The sequence below is a fragment of the Zosterops lateralis genome, assembly GCF_965231275.1.
Source record: "Zosterops lateralis genome assembly, chromosome: 4".
Classification (NCBI taxonomy): Eukaryota; Metazoa; Chordata; class Aves; order Passeriformes; family Zosteropidae; genus Zosterops; species Zosterops lateralis.
In genome coordinates this window covers 22206484-22226842 of record NC_139765.1, presented here as the reverse complement: position 1 = coordinate 22226842, position 20359 = coordinate 22206484, and the positions used below count along the sequence as shown (strand labels likewise).

Genomic DNA, 20359 nt, shown 5'->3' with positions numbered 1-20359 from the left:
TGCTTCCTACAGTTTTTACACATCTACTACATTCCTATGCTGCAGAATAGGGTCTCATTCTCAGCACTTTACTGAGAATGTGGTAATGTATGTAAAAGATGATGCTGCAGCTGGATCTTCTGCTAAAACAGGTTGCACACTGTCAAGCTGTATTAGATTATTAAGATTCACACAAGTTTCTTGGAAGCTGTCTCGTTCAGAGCAGTTGCAGGACTATGCCTGCTGTGCCCCTTCAGAGCCTGAAGTTGCAGCTTTAGCTTCATTACAATATGAGCTTGAGATTCAGTTAAGTATTGCCCTACTTTAACTCTGGCCTATGCATGAATTTCTAGCCTGAAATGAACGGTTCTTTTGAATTCCTGCTAAGAGACATGTAAGGCCACAGAGGCTGAAGTTTGAGTGCTGCTAATATCCCAGCTGATAATGCAGAGGGATTGCAATTTATTTTTGCCTTAGTAGTCCTGTTACCACGAAGTGAGAGTAGTACCACTGCAGAGTAACTGGAGAGATGTGCAGAGAACATGAGCCAAGTCTTTGGTGGAGATTTCTTGATTGTGAGGGAAAGCCCCATAAGGGTTTTCATGGGAGCCAGGAAACTATCTTTATGGCATCATGGTTTTGGGACAGAGAATGCAGATAGTGTGGCAGATTAGGGTGAATGAACGTGAGTGATTTTTTTTTTTCTGTAGAGGTCACAGAAAGCTGATGAAAGAGCAGGTATCTTGATCATGCAGATAGTGGAACCAGAGAAAGCCCTCAGTGGTTGTTGTTCAGGGATTTCAGCTGCTGTGGCTTGTTTTAGAACTTGCTGGGAGTTGAAACTAGCCTGCAGGAAAGGGCTTTGGACTGAGCCATTTTGGCCTTCGTTCTGTTCATCTGGCTCCTGGGGAGAAGTGTGGGTGGCAGTTATCTTATGTGCCCATGGCAGACCTCTGTGCCCATGTCCTGGGACTCTCTGTGAGAATAAAAAGATTTCCAGAATTTTTCTGTCTCCTGCTTTCTCAAAACTAAATGGGTTTCAAAAATCGCAGTCAAAATCTAAGTGTTTGCTGCCTTTTACTATTTTTGTCTTAGTCTGAGGCAGAAAGTGATGTGAAGACTACTTCTTGCCTCTAAGCTGGCATAGTCTTAACATGCCTCTTTCTTTTCTCCACTATAGCCTTATACTTCTCCATTGAAACCACTGGAGAAGGGACAGCAATTACTAGTACCTCTGCCTCCAGATGAGTAGTCCCTGGGGTCCCCCCCTACATTAAAGGATGACTTGCTGCTGTCACCATTCATGTAGCCTGTATTGACTCTCCTCTTTCAGGGTAAACTGCATCATTTTTGCCAAACCTCAGCTTTGCATGCTGTTTCTGGATCCTTTCTGTGCGCTCAGCAAATGCACCAAACTCTTAACTATAGCACTTATACAGCACTGGTATTTCGCTCTTGAATCTCTTTAGAGTTGCCTGACTTTGGATTTTTTTTTTTTTTTTTTTTTTTTTTTTTTTTTTTTTTTTTTTTTGGTAGGAATGGGGAAAAATAGGATTCATCATCTGGACCTGAGCAGGTGGGCAAGATTTTGAACTGAGGCCTGCAGTAATTAATGGACAGATGTTATTCTATCATGAAATTATCTTTGCAGATTTATGCCTAAAGTGTCATATTTTGTATATTGCTGTCCTGGAACTGTTTCCACACGACTTCGTGAGATTTATTTGGTGACCTGCTGTTGTGGCAGCTAAAGGTCCTGCCTGCATATGTTCTTCAATTCCTTAGTTCCTGCCAGTAACACAATAGTCTCAAACCCAGTTATCACACATAGACAGTGCTGCCTGTTTATTTCTCTCTTACTTTCATTCAATTAAGAATTTTTTAGTATTTTTGATGTGTTTTGCCTCTTGCTTACACAGTTGCAGGCTGTGGGCAGCTGCTCTGCTATTGTGATTGCACCAAACTGGGCAGGGAGTGCTTTTGCTCCTGTGTCAGACCAGCAGAATGCCCAGAAAACCTTTCCCCCAAAATCTGCTTTTGTTTGTAGCTGGGAAGCCATACCACTCTAAAACAGGGATAAATTTAAATTCATACTAGCATAATTTATTGTGTGGCCACTCGTTAACTTGGAACAAGTACCTTATTCTATTCTAGTTTGTCATGTGGGGGCAATTAGATTAGCTGGGAGGTGAGGTGGGGAGGAGAGTCCATACCAAAACTGTCTCTGGTAGGAAGCAAGTGTTCAGCTAGATGAGTAAGACACACAGCCACATTCTGAAATGCTCTGCAGTGGTTGATCATGTTCTCCCTTCACCCCAGGCAAAGGCGATGTAGAATGTGTTCACTCAAACCCTTGTTGAAAGTGGTTTATCCCATGAGCTGTTTGCTGGGATAGATTGGGAATGCATGTGGCATTTCCAGCAGCCCCACGTGGCCTTTTGCTGGTTGATCTGAGGTAATGGCAGAACTGTACTTACAGGGGAGTCGTCACTGTGGTCCAGCCCTAGTTTGTGATTCATTCAATTAAAAATACTTGGTGAGTGTATGTCTGATACTACCATCTGGTGACTTTTAATAATATTTATTCTTAGGAAGGTGGTTCTTTAATTAAGGAATTAACCTTAATTTTTGTAGGCTTAGCATCTGAAGAAATGCTCAGACTTAAGCTGCTCTATTTCTAGAAGAGTCAAATCTTTCTTTTTTGGATCTCCCTGTTGTCCCCTTAAGGATCAGCTAATTGAACTGCCTGCTGCTTGTTAAGTGAAAAACCAAATGGGAGTGTGAGAGACAGAATTGGCAAAGCTTTTCTTTGACTGAGGTTCTGGAATAGCCTCTGAAGTGAAGGAAAACTGCCTCCACTCTATTCTTTTTGCTTCCTCTTTGTCCACTGCCCCCAAAGGAATATACAAAGGCAGTGTGGCTGTCATGTGATGTCTAAACTATCAAGAGAAAACTCCTTGTCTTCTTTGATGTTGAAGTTCTGCATCTGGACACCTTTTTGTTTCTCATGTACCGAGTGAAAAGCATGTTGATAGACATGTAGCATTACCAAGATCAGTGCTTATATAAGTGGTCGCAAAAGAAAGCTGTGATACAATCACCTTCATTACCAAGTGTCTTAGCCCAGAAGTGTAGTTATTTGCTTCCTGAAGTAGTGCCATGTATTTAGAGTTCTCCTTGAAAGAAGGCCCAGACCCAAGACACAGATAATTTTTTTCTGGAAAATCTGTGTGTACTTTCTTTTCCCCCTTTCATACTATGCCTTTGGAAGTAACTAAGGTGATGGAGTCTGGTTTTTAGAAGCTTCTTTTGGACTTGCTGCATGTTATCATCAGGTGTTCTGGAGTTGTCTCAAGATTGTATGATTAAAACCTGTTCTGTAATGCATGTAAAACAATGGATTGGGGTGGAAAGGAAAGCAAGCTGAAGTCATGTCTTCTGTATGATGCTGGTGTATTAAGACTACTGGCATGTTTATTTTGTAACTTAATCACTAATAGATTCTTGTGAGTTATTGTTCTGTTAAAGCTGTCTTGCTGGGAGCCAGCTTTTTAGCATCCTGAATAAAACTTCAGTTCTTTTGATGGGATTTTTTCAAACATCATATGAGTGTTCATCACTGCCTTACATTTTTCCTTTGTAGTAATTTCGCAGGTAGGCTTTGGGCAATTTGAGTTTTGCCTGAATTAATTTGAGTCCTTGTCTGACAGAAGAAAGTTGTCTGGACAGGATCTGTACTTCCAACTGAAGGAAGACTGCCTACAAAAATATTAACTTTAGAATCGAGAGTGTTCGTCTATCTGTCTTGATGGCTCTGACAGTGTAAGTTAGGTATTGGAAGAGCTTGGTTTCTGGTTGAGGAAGATCCACGCTTGTGCTTTCATGAGTCCCCTTTGGTATATAGGTTTCTGAAGTTTGCTAATGTTACCATTCTGCTGGATGGCTGTAAGAAAGCTAAACAAAGCAAAACATGCCATTTGCCCAGCAGACAGAGACTTGCAATATGCTCCTTTAGCAGACTGACTTCGTATTATTGTTCTGCCTCCTTTTTCCATGTCCTTCCCTAAAGCAGAGTTTGTTGAGGCTTTGAAAATAAGTGGTAGTAAAGAAGTAATGATTTCTAATTCTGACCTGTTTTCCTCCTATGTTGTGTATTTGTAATTGTTTTTTAAAACTGTTCTTGTTTTCCAGTCTAGACATGCCATTAATATTTAACAGCTACATGTAGATGATGGAGTGAAGACCTAAGGGCAGTAACAGGATGCAGGTATCTTATGTCCACAGTTTAGAGTGTGCATGGTGCCTGCTGTTAAGCCATTTTAGATTGGTTTCAGGACTACAGAGCTTGGTTGGAGGGTGTTTAGAGTGGTGGTAGCACATGCAAGCAAACTCTATCACTCTTAAGTAAATTGCCTTGCAAATGAAGAATGTGTTGCAGAAAAAGATGGAAAAGGGAGATCTCTGGAACTTGCAGGAGAAAAGACATGACCAGGAGCTGTTTCAGAGCTCCTGTTTTATTAAGTACTATATTTGGAATTTTTCTCTCTCAAATTTTTTTTTAATTGTGTATTTTATCCATGAAAACAGGACGCGTAATGGCTGAAGTTCCACTGTCTGCCTGAGGTATTTCCTTGGCGGAGGTAATGAGTATTATGGGGCAGTCTTTGCTGCTTTAGGTTTTTGCTGCTTTTTTTAGCTTTGGGTTCCTTAGGCCTTTTGCCATGGGCCTTTTACTTTCCTTGAATTCAAAGTGTATTTTTGGTAATTTCATTTGTGCTAATGTGTTTTTGGACTATTAATCCTAATGAACATGAGGAATCAGGCAAGTAATGGCTCCTATGGCTTTACCAACCCATTCAAATTCTTTCCTGTGATGTCCTTATTATGCTAATCCAACACACTCTGGTTTGCTGCTACTCCACATCCTCCAGAACTGCTGGTTTAATTTCTGCTTTAATGCATGTAGTTTTGATCTGCGACATTAGCCTGCTTAACATGTTTTGCTTGCAGAGAAGGTGCTGGCTGGGTGCTGAGTTATTCACTCACCTGCATTGCTGATCCACCACCAAATCTTCTTGCTCTTGAGATCAGGACATCTATGTAGAACTGGCAGGTTTCTGAAACGTAAAAAAAATCCAGTTTCTGCAGTCACCCATATGTTGTCATGTTTGCTTCTGCGTGCCATTTCGGAATACTGAGCTTTCCTGTGCGTACTCTGCTTACATTCATGTCCTCCCCACTTGAATCTCTAATGATTTCAGGGTCAAAATAACACCTAGACCATAAGTAAGTTTTCTAGTAATTGGTGATATTAAATCTATGAAGAAAAAGGAAAGTCACACAGTTCTTTGAAAAACATTATATCCATTCCAGCAAACAAGCAATAAATGTAGCCCTAGAGAGAGGAATGGGGACTTTCTAGTATAAATTCTCACCTGGAGTGAGCGAAAGTTGCCCTTCTGCTCAGGGCACAGGACCTGCTTTGGTGCAAATTGAGAATCTCTTGCAGCTCTGTAGATGTAATCTTGGTGCTGTTTGTCTAACACTAGATGAACTGGCTGAGCTGCTTGATCTATTTAGCTGCTACGAAAGTCAGTGCATACCCAGCCAGAAAATGCATCCTTGCTTGCTGGCATGTTTCCTACATTTACATCAGTCTTTAAAAAGCAGAGACATATTGTAAGCTCCTCATCAGATCCCTGATGACCCAGTTTAGCAGATGTAGTGATTGGCTAATTGTTAAAGATGCCATTTTTGGTGGGTGAGAGGAAGAGCATCAGCCAAGCTTTTAGTGATGAAGACTTAGATTCAGCGGAGGTAAGAGCTCTTTAGTGGGAGTAACTAGATAAAGCTTGTATTAATTTGTCTGGAGAACAGAAAATTATGCAAAATATTTATAAATCTAAATTTATAGTTCATAAAATGAAATTCTTGGTGTAATTCTTTAGTACAGATCAATGTGGGATAGTGGCTATATAACACGGAACTGTCTCAGATTCCATGCTGTATTGCTGTGTCACAGTAGCACAGTTTTTATCAGTGTCTGGAACTGCCATAATGTACTTGTAATTGTGACTTAGCATGTTTGCTATAAACAGTCTGAACAAAGCAGGCAAAGCAAAGCCCAGGGCTGTGGTCTTAGCATTTCCTAAAAATGTTTCTCTGTCTCCAGACATCAAAGAGAGCAGTGCACATGACGTAAAGTACTGAGTTCAAGAACACAGGGAAAAACTTGTGTAATCTCCATGCCTTGCTTAGTACACAGAAAGGGGAAAATTAGGCAAATGCTGCTATAGTGGCATGTAAAACAGTGTCTCTAGAAAGAGCCATGGGTAGATAGTAGCTGGAAAAAAACTCGAATTTAATGTTATTTAAAGAATAACAAAGTTCAGCAGTAACTAGATGGGTGATAGTTGAGACAGTTGGAAGCTGTGTGATTGATAAATGCACAAACATCAGAGTAGGTTTTTTTGCAGACTCCTTGCATTTGAAATAACAAAAAGAGGAACCAGAGCTACTGGTGCAGAACATGAAACTGGATATTATAGAGATAATATCAATCTGCAAAATTAGTAATCATGGCTAACATGCATTCAAGATTATGTGTGGTTCAGATAGGGTAGATGTAAAAGGTGATAGGCTGTATTGTATGCAGTAGACTGTAAAGAAGAAAGCAGAGTAATACTGATAATATAGGATTTGTTTCTGGTCAAATTGATGTGGGGAAGAATGGTAAAAGAGGTCCCAGGGGAAGGACTGTGAGTCTGCTGTAATCCTTCATAGGATTGGATTCAGATAGAAACTTGAGGCTTGAAAATTATACTATTCCCAATACTATTAGAGAAGTAAATATTAGTATGAGAAACTTTAATTTCTCAGATACAGCTTGGAGAACAAATGCTGCTAATAATCGTCAGATCCAAAGATTTTGTCATTGTAGCATCGTCACCTGTTGTTGACACAGTGAGTGGATTATTGGTCCTATGACTGTTACAGAAAAGCAAGCTGTTTAGGAGCCTCCATCTCCCCACCTTTGGATGGGATGATCATGATATAAACTTTGATACATGAAGCAATATATTTAATGAAGTCAGTGCAGCCCTCAATGCTCCATGGTGTGATTTGGGGTTGGTGGGCTTTTTTTGATTGATTGGTATTTTTTTTCATTTGTTTTTAGAGGCATTTTGGATACAAATTAGTGATGGTATATGTAAAAGGGAAAATCCTCCGAGAAGAAACTTTAGCCTACCCTTATAAAGGTGAAAGAGAAGCAAATTTACTAAAGACAAATTATCAGCAGAGATTGCTGTGCCTTTAAAATCAGAAGGGATGAAATAAGAACTGCCAAAAACCAGGCTGAATTAAACCTTAAAAATGTTGCTAAGGAAATGGGTGACAGTTTCTCAAAATACAGTTAGAGAGAAGGGAGGAGGTGGGGCCACTTAGTGTTGAGGATAGGGTAGTTAATGAGGCTGCTCCTGTGGTCACGCAACTGAACAAGTCTTTGTTGTTTTAAGTACAGTTGATCTTGGGAGCAAGGGCAGTATTGGTAATGGGCATGAACCCACCATAGAAGCAACCACACTGGACATTTCAAAGACCCTTGTGCAGGTAGTTAGTGCAGGTAGGCTGGGCTGGGAAGCAGGGCTGCCTGGGGAAGGGGGATGCCTATTCCTGGATGTGAAAGAACTCGTTCATGTAGTTACAGATCTGCTAGAAGTTTTAATCTATCAAATATCAGTACTGTCATATGTTTGGAGAACAGGAGGTGGAATAGACATATTGCTAGTGGGGAATGATCTGAGTAAATACAGACCTAACCTCAGCTGCTGACACACAAATATCAATTGAAGGCTTGGATACAAATAAAAAATGCAATAAAAGGCAACACAAATCCATTAAAACTGGGTTGTGCCTTATCAGCCTGTCTGTTTTTAAGATAATTAATTTTCTTACCTTGATAATGCGTGCTTTACATAAAGGGATGATGTCTCTTAGTATAGACAGGTTCTACAGCATCTGATGTGGTGCTACAGAGGAAAGTACTAATGAGACTAGAGAAAATGCAGTTTACTGCTGGAATTGTGAAACAGAGCTGATTTTGTTCTGGGTGATGTCTTTAAAAATAAAGATGACCACAGGCTATATCAGGTGCAAGAACATGCTTCTGGAGGTTGGAGAATAGCTACCCTGACATGTGACAGAAGACTGGAACAGCTGCTTGTTTGGATGGTTAGAGAGGGAATACACGAGGAAGGTTAATTGTAAGGGAAAGAGAAAATACAGCTAAGCCATAGGACAGTACTGGCACAAGAAAAAGGGAAAGACAGAAGTTGCTCAGGAATAGCATTGAGCTGGAGAATACAGATCCCAGATATTCTAGAGCAGCCTTTAGCTGGGACAGTGTAGCTGTAAAACCCAGCTCTAAGATAGAATGTGATAAATTTTATGAAAATATGATGATATATGATAGCAGTTGATCTGTGTGTTTGTAGATCTTTTCCAGTCTTCATATTTCTGTAAATTTAAAATTATTCATATATGTAAGCATCTGCAGGAACAAGGCTGTGATTTTATGACAGTTTCCAAATTTGTGTTACTGGAAATGCATGGCCATAGTAGGTTGCATGGTAATGTAGTTGGACTGTTATCTCAAAACAGAATTATAGAGTGCAGCGCCATCATGTACTTGACTAATATTTGTTGCAAGTCAGTGTGCAGTAGTAAACCAGCCCTTGTGGCCAATCTTGCAGAAAATTCAGTAGTTTATTACTGGTCCTGCTAGTAAAGTCCTGCTGTGTCCATCTTGGTACATAGGAGTTTAAAACAAGCTTTTGTCATTTAACTGGGGGACACAGGAATTGTGATGCTTTGTTGCCAAAGTATCGCCCGAATATCTTAATGCTGGTTAAGTCACAGTATTTAAGTTTCCATCAAAAACTTTAGAGCATGGCAGTTTTTTGGATCTGTAGTTAAAATAGCAGAGGAGCTTAGACGATGCTTCCCTTCCGTGTTTTGTTTTGCCCATTCGATGGGTACTTGTAGACAGGAAGATGTCTGCACCAGGATTTGGAAATGTTTTATTCCCCTGAGGCCTGGTGACAAGAATTGGATTGTGAAATAAATGTAAGATTTTTAACTTAGTTAGGTATTTGGTTTTAAAACCTGGGATGGTAATATGAAATAGCAAAAACAGGCTGTGGAAAAGACTGGTTTGTCTAAATTAATGCCTTTTCATATAAAGATTTTATTTGCAATACTAAATTGCTTGAGTGCATAGTAGTGAGCTATGCAAAAGAATGAAGGTCAGGCACCTTCTGAACATGTAGTTACAGAAGAAAGAAGGAAATAAAAAAAAAGTATTGGTAGTTCGGGGGAAACCAGATTCTCTCTGTGCCCCCAGGAAGGGCATTCAGGGAATGCTGAGAGGTAGTTAAGAAGCCCTCTGGTGAGGTGGAGGCATAATGGTGAGCTCCAGAGAGCTGTTTTGTATCTGTTTGGGGTGAAATAAATTGGCCAGAGGCAGAATGAGATAGAAGTTTGTTGTGGGAGCCTCATCCTTTTTCGCCAGTGAAGAGGTCTAGAAACATAGCTGCTTTCCCATTTATGGGCAACTAATTTCTCTGTCTGTGCAAATCTTCACACAGAAACAGCAGCTATAGAAACTTTCATTTATTTTAAATGTAGAAAATGTCATGCTTTATACTCCCCAAATTGGTCATGCTCCTTTTGTAAGGAAGGAGCAGCCCTGTGACCCTAGGAAAGATGATGAGAGTGGGGAACAGCTGCTATAACCCAGCTCATAGCTGTCCTTTTCCAAGGCTTTCAGAAAGCAAGGGCAGTGGCAGCAGAGGATGAGCCAAGAGCTGTCCTGCTGGACTGAGTGGGTCGGAGGGCTGTGGATTAGGCATCTCTTACCCGAATTGACAGGTTTTCGAATGCAAATTATGCTAGATAATGATCCACATACTTAACCTCTTGAAGAAAAATAAATCTCAAGTTTAACTCTTTCTGAGGGAGAGGAAATTATGAGTGACGATAGAAGGGCAGCTGCCCTAGAGCTAGACTGAGGAAGCTGTTTAGTGGTGCACAGCAGCACTGCAGGAAAGTTAAATATTAGAAATGCAAAACCCCCTTGACTTAATGCATTTAAAATGGTGTGTGTGGGGGAGAAATTTGGCTAGCCCTTCTTGGGTTTGATCGCTGTAGCATGTTTATTTTTGAAACCTCAGAGGGAGGGGTTTTATCCCTGCTATCCTTTGGAGGAAGGTGGGAATCTTGTGGGCTTGGGCTGTTAACTCTTTGAGAACCCAGGTTTGGTCCAGTGTCAACCTGGTGTGTTTTTTTGTAGTGATTGCGTGAGTAACCTCATGCAATTTGTTTTGGGAGATCAGGCCGCCTTGGTGCACCCCCTGGCCGTGGTGTATCTTTTGAGAATCAGCAGTGGGCTCTCGGATGTCTGGTAATGAGCTGGCATGTGAGGCTGCTGGGGTGAACCTGCTGGCCGAGCAGCTCCCCATTTGTCCCTGTCGGTCAGGGAGCACATTCCTCCCTGAGAATGAGGAGGATGGGCTTCCTAAAATGGGCACAACAACTGGCCCTGCCCAGCCTTGCCCCCTTCTCCCTGCTGCTCAACGTCCCTGCGTGACAGAGTTAATCCCCCTTGCCGCCCCCAGTTTGACTGGAACAGCTGAAGGGGACAACCCACTGGCCTAAGGCTGGGGCAGTGGGGGCCATTCCAGGGCCCAGCTCCCCTCACCAGCCCCGGTTCTGCCAGCTGTCCCTGCTTGCTTCAGCTGGGGAGGGAGAGAGAAGCGTTAAACAATATGGGCGCACACTCCCTTATGAAAGAGATCCCTTCAGTTTGAGATATCAGTGTGGCTTTCTTCTCTCTCCCTCCCTACTTCCCTGACACCAAAGGGTTTTACTATGCTAATCCCAGCACCTGTCCCTGCAGAGGACAGCAAGAAGGGTATGGTGGTGGGGGAGGAACAGTCCCATATGTTTTTCCCTGTCCTGGATTGGGAGTGTTCCCTCTGACGCACCTAGAGCCCAGAACATACGCTCTTTTCAGATCCTAAATGTTGTTTGCTTCCTCTCATCCCTGGCAGCAGTGGCTGTGAAGATCCTGTGTCCCCCTCTTCCTGACAGTTGTTCTCTTTGCTGCCCGGGAACTGCAGGACACTCCTCAGTTGAGGCTTGCAGGGCTGTTTTCAGTAGAGGATTTCTAATTTTAGGAGCCTCTGCTGCCTATGGTTGAGTGCTGCCTTGCTGGATCCCAGAAGAGAGGAGCTGAGCTGTGCCGAGCCAGGCAGCTCCTTTTTATTTTCAGCTGAGCTAGTGTCAACCTGAGTGGCCCCAGAGGGCCGAGCCAAGCACTGCGCAGGGCTGCCAGAGTCCTTCCCACAAGGCTGAAAGACGGAGACTCGGATTTGAAGCTTCCAGTCCTGTGTCCATTTGGCCTTTAGCTGGAGGATCTTTGGCTATGTATGGTGTGTATTGTATGGATTACCAATACCCCGTTGTCCAGGTAAGCAAAAGGATAGTGGCAACTTTAAAGAGTTTTGCTCTCTGTTTTTTGGACAAAACTGGAGCTTACATGCTGGTTTTGTAGAAGGACACTGCTTCCAAGCTGGTCATCTTGTGTCCCAGGCCTCTGCCCAGAGACTCTGAAGTGGGCTTTAAAGCTCCTTCACCAGAGCAGTACCATTTGATACTTTTTAACTCCAAGATTTCTCTTGTTTGAGACTTGTGTATTTTGGTTTGCATTTTTGGCATTTTTCTTTGATCGTTTGTTTGTTTGTTTGTAGGAGGGGTTGAACTGACAGCAGTCCTGTGCTGTGCAAACTAGTGTGTTGTGTGTCTTACTGTGTTGTCTGGGCACATGTCACTTGTACGTGTGACTGCAGCCTGCCACGGGGATGCTCAGCCACCCAGAGCAGCTCCTCACCTGTTCTCCTCTTCCCTCCTCCAAAATCATCCACAAAACCTCAAATAAAATCTCATTTGTCATGTTATTGCTTTTGAAAGTCCAGAGACGATGTGAAGAGTAAAAGGAACAGGTGGGTTTGAGAAGCAGTGTTTGGGGCTGGGCGAAGCCTGTATTGCAGCCTCCGCTGGGGGAGGGGGCTATATTTGGAGCACACGTGAGATTTGCTGGCCCAATGTGTGGAGTCCTGGAGAAGACAGAGGCTGTGTGGGTCAGGCTCAAATACTTTTGGAGCCAAGTGAAAGATGATGTTCTCTAGGCAGTCTTTAGCTATTCAGTGTCAGCACTCCATGTCCTTACAGGCACCAAGTTTATCCAGAAAATGTGAAATGTAGACTAGCAGTTCAAGATTATCTACGGTAAAATACATCAGATAGCCACTAAATAGTATTTTGTTAGGTTACCCTGTATCAGGAGTTTTATTACCCACATGAATAGAATCCACCAGCAGAAGTGTGTCTTTTGGTTGTTAAGATTTGTTCCTGATAAATTGGTTCTTTGCACTTGAAACTTTTTTTCTTCCCTCTGGCCTTGGTCCAGCTGGCAGGTTTGCTCCATCTAAACTTGAGCCAGCACAGAAATGCAGGTAATGGGATGTTAAAATTGAAAGCTATGCTTGCTCTCCACCCTTAGCAGCAAAGGGTGGTAAATAACATAGCAAAAAAACCCCCAAAAAACAAATGCAAACTAAACAAAAAACAAAGCCCTAACAAAAAAAAACCCAACCCCACAAACAAACAAAACCCCCCACATTCTGAAAGCAGAGTGTTTGCAGACTCCTCTTCTGAGTTCCATGATTTCTGTGAGCGTTAAATTAACCCAAGCATTTAAGAATGTACGTGTACACTACTTTATCAAACTAGAGTTTAGTTCTTCATCTGTGTTCTCATCAGTGTGATTTCAGTGGCCTTGTCCTTTGGCCTGCTGCATAAACAGCCTTCTCCAGCTTCTTTTCCATTAGGATTTGAATGGTAGGACCTAAAGCTAACCACCATCATGTGAACACAGAAGAGAATATAAGTGTCACAGACATGCTCAGGTCGGAGCAAGGGACTTTGCTTGGCACAATGAGAATTATCAGTGCTGTGGCACTGCAGAGACAGACTAGTAAATTTGCCTGTAGTTATTTCAAAACATTCCTTCTACAGCACAGTAACAAAGTTTTGATGCATATGTGCCCATGATGCATGAGAAATTGTAAGAACTCGTAAGTATTGTCATCTAGAGCTGTTCTGAATACAGCTCTACTGTATTACTTTTTGAATAAATGCAGTAAGTAGGAAGGGGTGATCTCATGGCTCTGAGCTATGTGTTCTTCAGGCTTCCAGCCTTCAGCTCTGCTCGTGCTTCTCTGTTCTTTTCATCAGCAAGATCTGCAGTTTGGGTTTTGGTTTTGCTTAGTAAAGGGTGGCAAACTGTGATGGTAAATTCAGGAGTGGTTCCATGATTCTCACATAGGAGAAGCTAAGTGGAGATCCCCCAGATTATTCTGCATGGCCATGACACAACATCTGAACCCACATCCCTCAGTGTGGAAAGATGAGTTGCACAGATTCACCAGTTTTTTGTAGGCCTTGTTCATTTTTGGATGTTGTTCCTGGGCTCTAGTAGAACGGAGACAACAAAGATCTCAAGTGTTGCCACGTCAGGTCATGTTTTGCATGGTATGTTTTAAGCTTTTGAAACTCTGTATCAGATGTTCATTTCAGCTGGTTTTGCAGCAGTACGAACTGTTGTAATCTTGTGTTTCTTGTTGCCTGAGCACATACCCTGAAAATTGTGTCTTTTCTCTTGCTCAACAGGAGCGAAGGTGGATACAGTCCAAGCATGGGGGAGGAGATGCTTTCTGGCCCATGATGGAGATGAAAGGGGGAGACCAGCAGTAGATCACACTGAAGGGAATTCCCATTCTGCTGGCACATGAGCAAAGCAGATGTACCAACTGGGTGATGGGAGGCAGTGCAAGGGAACGTTCAGTGCATGGTTGGGCACATAATTTTCCTTAGAAGACTCTTTCTGATGGCAAGTGTTTCTGGAGGTTCCTCAGGTGAAGGCCAAAATGGAGTAGAAATGGTGCTATTCTGGTTAACAGTAATGGGATGGTGTCCAGAAGGTCTGTGCTACAGCCCTAGATCTGGAACAAGAAGATGCTACATCATGGCACAGATAAGACTGAGTAAACACAACAGTTAAAGTACTTTAGTGGAGAGAATAAGGAGATATCTTGAGTGATTTGCAGAGGTCAGATGAATGAGGTGCAAAATGCTGAAACCTGGTGCTTTGTCATGTCAAAGGTTTAAGGAAGTCACGGTGGTTTTTGCTGGTTTTAAATGGAATTTACACTTGACCTAGAACTGTGCTCCAGAATCTCAGGTCTGTAATAGAGGGGGAAAAAACCAAATCCATTACTTTCCCTGGTTTTGCAACATTGCATTCAAATATGTACTATTGTAACTTGCAAGTTACCAGAGGGGATGAGATAACACAGAAAACGTGGACTGACTCAGAGGTCTGTGGGCTGCATCCATGGAGGCTGGCTCCCTCCCAGAGGATCCCACACCACGGTTTGGTTGTGTTGTGCGGCTGGCCCATGGCTCTCTGCCTCCATGCACTGGTGGCATGTAAAGGCTTCTGGTGTCTTGATCTACTGCTTTTCACAACAGAGGAGGGACTGGCTTGTGACATGTGCTCCTGCTGGCTTGCTGAATGAGGAGAGAAAGGGCAAGGGAAGGAAAGGAAGAAGGGTGGGAGCCAGAAGTCAGTTTGCAGTCAGTGAAATTGGGAAACTAAAAAGCATTGTGGGTCAGCATGGGCTGCCTGGAGAGCAGTGATGTAGCAGAAGCCCATGAAGCAAAACCACTGGGCTTGTTTGGATGTGTTTTTTTTTTTTTTTTTTTTAATGTAAATTATACCTGAGCATATTCATGCAAAGAACACGTGGGGGTGCAAGGTGTTACTGCACTGCAATTTGGCTTCTCTGCTGCTAAGGCCTGGGGAGTCTCTTGAGTACCAGGTGTCAAGAAGAGATACATCAGAAGCACAACTTGCCTGAGCTGGTTTTATCTCTGCGTCATGAGCACTGAAGCATCAGTACAGTCTTGTCTAACTGTGGGACTCGCAGACCTTCGCTCAGCCCTGTCCATGGGTTTCCATGGGGGCAATGTTGGGAAAAATCAATCAGAGCATCTCAGATCCTGTCTGGCAAATGGGGTAGCTGCGTATCACTCTGTTTTACTGGGTCGCTGAGAGAACAGATGCTGTCAACCGTGGCGTGCTCAGGTGCTCAGGGCCAGATGCTTGCAGAAGATAAATGGGAGGGGAAAAAAAGAGAGGTGGGAAGAAGTCCAGCGGTCTCCAGGTTTTATGATGATAGAAATGCAGATACTGGCACGGATACTGCTTCCGGTGCAGCCAACACACCGTGTAACCCACGCGTTCTCCCTTTTGTGGCAGGAGAGGAGTCTGTGCAAAACTGACAGCTATCTCTCCAGCATCCTCCAGCCGAGGTATGCTCTCTCCCGCCTACTGAGGTTCAGGCGGGAGAGGCCTGGGGCGCTGGGAATGGTAGGTACGGAGAAGCTCGTGCCGGCGTGAGGTTCTGCCGGCCGGGATTGGCGCTGTATGGGGCCACCTTGGCTTTTGTTCGCAGCTCGCATTTGCGCCTTTGCCGAGCCTCCTGGTTCCCGGGGAGCAGTGGGAAGTCCCGGCGGGCAGGCGAGGGAGCGCCTCGCTGGGGCGGGGGGGTGGCCGGGCCGTGCCCAGCCTAGGCGGGCGGGGCGAGGCCGGGCGCGGCGGGGGGCGGCCCCGGCTCGCATTAATTACCTTCGGCGTTCGGGGCGGCGCTTCCCGCAGCCATCTGGCTGAGTCGGGGGGGTGGGGGGGAGAAGGGGAGGAACACGGGAGAAGAAAGAGAGGAAAAAGGGCTCGGGGAGCACCGCGCCGGCGAGGCAGCGCAGCGCAGGCACCCGCCGCCGCCGCCCGCCTCCACAGGGCTGCTGCTTTTTTATTTAGTTTCATTTTTTTTTTTTAATTTAATTTTCCCTCTCCCGTGCGGCCGGCCTCCCCCATTTTGGTTTATGGAGAAAAAGAAAATGGTAACTCAGGTAAGGGTGGCGGGCGGGCCGGGCTCCGGCGGCTGCCTGCCCGGCTTTGTCTGGACGGGGAGCAGGGCGCCCGTAGCCGTGGGGAGCGGTGCGGGAGGGAGCCCTGCCGCGCCGGGCACCCGCGGTGGGAGCTTTGGGGAAGGAGTTCCTGCGGTCTCCCTGCCTGGAGCAACCTCGCGGTGCTCTCTAGCGAGAGCGCTGTGCGTGAGGCAAGGGTTGCCCCTGCTTCGAGTTAGGCTAAGCCCGCCTTCGAACGGCCGATCCCGAAGGTGGACGTCTTCCCCGCCGCTGGCGGTCACCGCGAGAGCTGTGAAGCCCTTGTAGGTAGCTGTAGGCGTGGGGCTGCCCGTGTCTTCCCGGGGGAAAGCGGCTGACGTTTCCCGAGGAGCGCGCCAGCTGCCAGGGCCATCGCGCATCCACCGCAAGGGGTTTTCGTCGGACAGTGCTCGCCTTTTAAGGCTACTGTAGGCTTTTGGATGATTTTTTTTTTTTTTTTTTTTTTTTTTTCCCTGGCATGGCGTGTGCAACTCGCCATCGGAGGGAGCGGGCAAAGGGAGGGAGGAGTAGGAGAGCGGCATCGCGGAGCTGGAATGATTTGGAGTTAGGCATTATATAATGTCCCTGCAGTGCCTTGCAGAGCTGGAAACCTTTGGGGGATATTCCCATAGGGGGTGGAGGAAAGGACTCTCAGAAGGAACTTTTCTCTTCAAATCTGGATTTCACAAGTGCTTTTTTTCTGTTAAGCTTTCCAGGTCTATAGAGTAGATTCATACTGCCTTTTTGGCTTTCCTTAGCTCTGGCTGAAGCTCCCTTCACTAGCTGCTGCTGAGATCCTGCATGTCCCACTGGAAGGGGCAGCTCTTTCCCTGGCGCCTAACTCAGAATGATTCTGCTATGAGAAGTGACACCCACTTTGACCCTTTTCTTCTCTCATCTTGCTTTGATTGTCAGTGGCTGAAAAATAGGTCTCTGTCCATTCTAGAGTTATCTTCCCAGGATCCCAAGCCCCACCTTCTGCTTCTGCTATTTAGTCCCTTCCATTACAGATTCCTTTTTATCTGGACCAAGGCTTTCTGTTTTGAGACAGAAGAGCTCTGCAGAAATCTTATGGGGCTTTCTGTACCTCTATTTAGTTTAGCAAGTGATGCTGGAAAGCTGTGTCTCTGCAGTCAGGGTCCTTTTGTGTTTTGCTGTGTGCTCGGAGTATGCCTGGTCAGACAGAGGTGTGTGCCCCTAAGCTGCAGGTTGATGTGTGCACATTTTGGAGAGTTGTTCTGCACAGCCTTGTGTTGCAATGTGCTCTCAGCCACAGCCGTCACGCTTGGACCCCATGTCTATGCGGTGCAGAAAGGTGCCTGGGTCAGCAGGACCACGTGTGCGTATATTGTACAGGTCTGGGACTGAGCACCCTGGAGCACGAGCCTGATGGCTTGAGGATGTGCAGAGCTGGGAAGGATGGGATTCTACTGGAGCACTGGCTTAAACAGGGGAGGGTATAAACTCATTTAAAGGTTTAGGATATCCTAATAGACTCCAGGGAAATCTGTCTTCCACAGAAACTCTGCATTTATTTATGTGGGTATCAAGACTGTGTGTTATTGTATTGTTTGACCTTGAATTATGGTTGTCTTAAGAGTATGTACTATTTAGTATAGGTTTTCAGGATTTGCATTGTGTATTTACATGGTGAGATGATGGAGAAGATGCATATTAAAGGAACAGTAGGAGAGGAGAACTCAGACTGTGTGTCATTGGTTGAGGATCCAGATGAACGATGGATAGCCCTTGTACGCAGAGTTGAGAAAGACAGCACAGGTGAATTCAGCTCTAGCACAGTGCTGCCTTCTCTCAGGGGGATCATTTGACTGCTAGGCTGGTCCCTAGCAGTATTTCACTGCAGATTTGGCCAAATGTAGGGCTGAAGGAGCATGGCAGATTCAAGACAATATCCCCAGCCATGTTATTTTGCACTTGTTTAAAGCAGTGGAGCACCATTACTTAAACTTCTGAACTTACTTCCTTGAGGCTCTGTTTCATTTATGAAAAGTAAATATTTTTGGTATGTTAAGCTGGTAATTGCCACTGAATGAATTCAGCATTGCTATAGTCTTGCTCCGTTTAGTTCAATCTCTAGAAAACATTGCCTACCTGGTCTGAGTTCTCTGGTATTGTAGGGAGCAAACTTGCTGTCTTGCTTGGAGGTGAGCTTCTGTATAGGCATGACAAGCTGATAGAACAGAATAAATATGAGTGTGTGGAGTGACAAGACTAGAAACAGTGATGGAAAGAAATGAGAGATGCTAGGAGGTAGAAATGTGCTTGAAAAAGAGGAAACAAAAATTGCTAATGAGAGTAAGAGCTCGGATTCATTAACAGAAAGTACCTTAGCCTTATCCCCCTTAATCCTAAATCAGTGAAAATGAGTGTTAAACGAGGCCCAGTACATTATGTACTAATTGCAGATAAAAGAGAGAGTCTTCTGTGGATGAGAATTATATGCTAAAAGGCTTTTTCTCTGTGTGGTGCATAGTGAGGTTGCTGGCTTGTGTGGAGCACAAAGCCCTCCCTTTCTTGGACAGCCCAGTGCCTTGCTGGCGTTTTCCTCCAAATCTGTTTCCCATCAGGGCTGAGAGAGGGGGAAGGTGTCGAGCATCTCAGAGAGTGGGGAGGGAGCTGCCACCTCCTTAAGGGGTCCCCTCCCAGTCCATGTGGCAGCCGGCAGTGCTGAGTGTGTGTGTGCGTGCCTTTGTAATGAATCCACCCGCCCCCCCCCCCCCCCCCCCCCCCGCCATTGTCTGCTCCCCTCCCTGCTCTCAGTGCTCTCAGCGACGGAACCTTTCACCTGGGCTGCTGCCCGCTGGCGGGCCTTCTTCCAAGATAAGAGGAGGAGGAGGAAGGGCTGCTTGTGGTAATTAAAGCCAGACCTTGCAGAACTGCTATTTTTTGACCTCAGCACCCCGTTTTCCTTCTTTATCTGTCTTGAGTTCCCAGCTTTTGATGTGGGTGTAAGCAGAAACATCAGAACGTCTGCTTTTGTGCAGCTGTAGGATCACTAGTCTCCATTTTGTGGCACCATTTGAAGCATCTTTGCTGCCCTGCCTCCCAGCGTGCCCCCTCTTTCCGCCCCCCCCCCCCCCCCCCCCCGCACCCCTTGGAGGCTCCATCCAGTGCTGTTTATCTTGGCACGTGTTTGACTTGCTACACACTCTGCCCAGGGCTCAGGGAGGTGATGGCATTTGTGGCTTTGAGACTAATTTATGTTCTTGTTAAAATGAACCAGCAAGCAGTCTCATTTTTTCCAGAGGTTTTCTTCCCTTTCCCTTCCCCCTTCTATAACCCTTTCCCTCCCAGACCATGTGTGTAGCTGTGAGACAACTTGTGCAGCCAAAAGTTGCTCAGTCAGTGATTTGTTTTTTTAAATTAAGAAAACCCAACAATTGCAGTGCTCCTTAAATGGAGATCTTATTTAAATCAGACCAGTGGCTGACTCATTAAAGGCTGCTCTGTCTCCTTTTTGTTTCTCTGCCTCGTTCCCTTTTCCTTTCTCTACCTCCCATTACAGTAATGGTGTGATAAAACAGATTTTTGTGTTCCATGTTGGATCATGCAGGGGTGTGTAGTTCGAGGGGGGAGACAGGAGATGGGTAGTCCTGTCAGGACAGCACCTTGTGCTAGCTAAAAATGTACAATGCATCCCATTACAGGAGACTTCTTTGTTTGAACTGTCTGCAAGGGAGACTGAGTCTCAGAACAGCCTCCCCCCTCCCGTCCCCTTACAGCTGCTTTAGGTTCTATTCCCCTCCAGGCAAGCTGGGTGCTGCAGAATTCCCCTGCTCCCTTAAAAAAAAGAATTAAGAAAGAAAAGCTTTATCTCTGTGTGGTAGAAGGTCCCCTTTTTTCCTTTTGAACTTCTCTTAGGAGCTACCATTATTTCCCAGTCCCTTTTCCCTGCTTTGAGGATTGCATGTCCCTTTCCTTTCAGTCCAAGTTGTCCTTTCTGCTTGCTCCTTGCTTTGGTGTTATCTTGCAAACTTGCATAAGGTATCTGTTGTTGTTGTCTGAAAGGAATTGCTCTCTTCTCTGTCCATGGACTTCTGCTCTTCCCCTTTCTTTACTGCTCAAGGAATGGTGCTTGTTTACATGGTATATGACTCAGTCCCTATACCTATTTCCCCAGCTTTTCATTCCCTTCTTCTGTATGTCATAGGACTTCTCCTTAGTACTGCAAGAAGCCATGTCGGCATCAGAGGTTTGTGTGAAAGAAATCCTGTCCAGTCACTTTTCCAGG

General features: G+C 44.8%; 1 protein-coding gene across 8 annotated transcripts in view; it reads left to right on the top strand.

Annotated features, from left to right (window-relative positions):
- The window catches only part of RBFOX2 (RNA binding fox-1 homolog 2), a gene marked incomplete at its 5' end in the record, with an annotated part of 172613 nt that overhangs the window by 69377 nt on the left and 82877 nt on the right, over positions 1-20359 (top strand). Inside the window, one exon of one of the 8 annotated variants that reach the window (XM_083859391.1) lies at positions 11406-11509. The exons of 6 other annotated variants lie outside the window; for them this stretch is intronic. In XM_083859391.1, the coding sequence (XP_083715517.1) occupies positions 11465-11509 (45 nt within the window). Of the gene's footprint in view, positions 1-11405; positions 11510-15605; positions 16072-20359 lie in introns of those variants that run through there. One more of the 8 variants, XM_083859392.1, reaches the window with a different exon arrangement.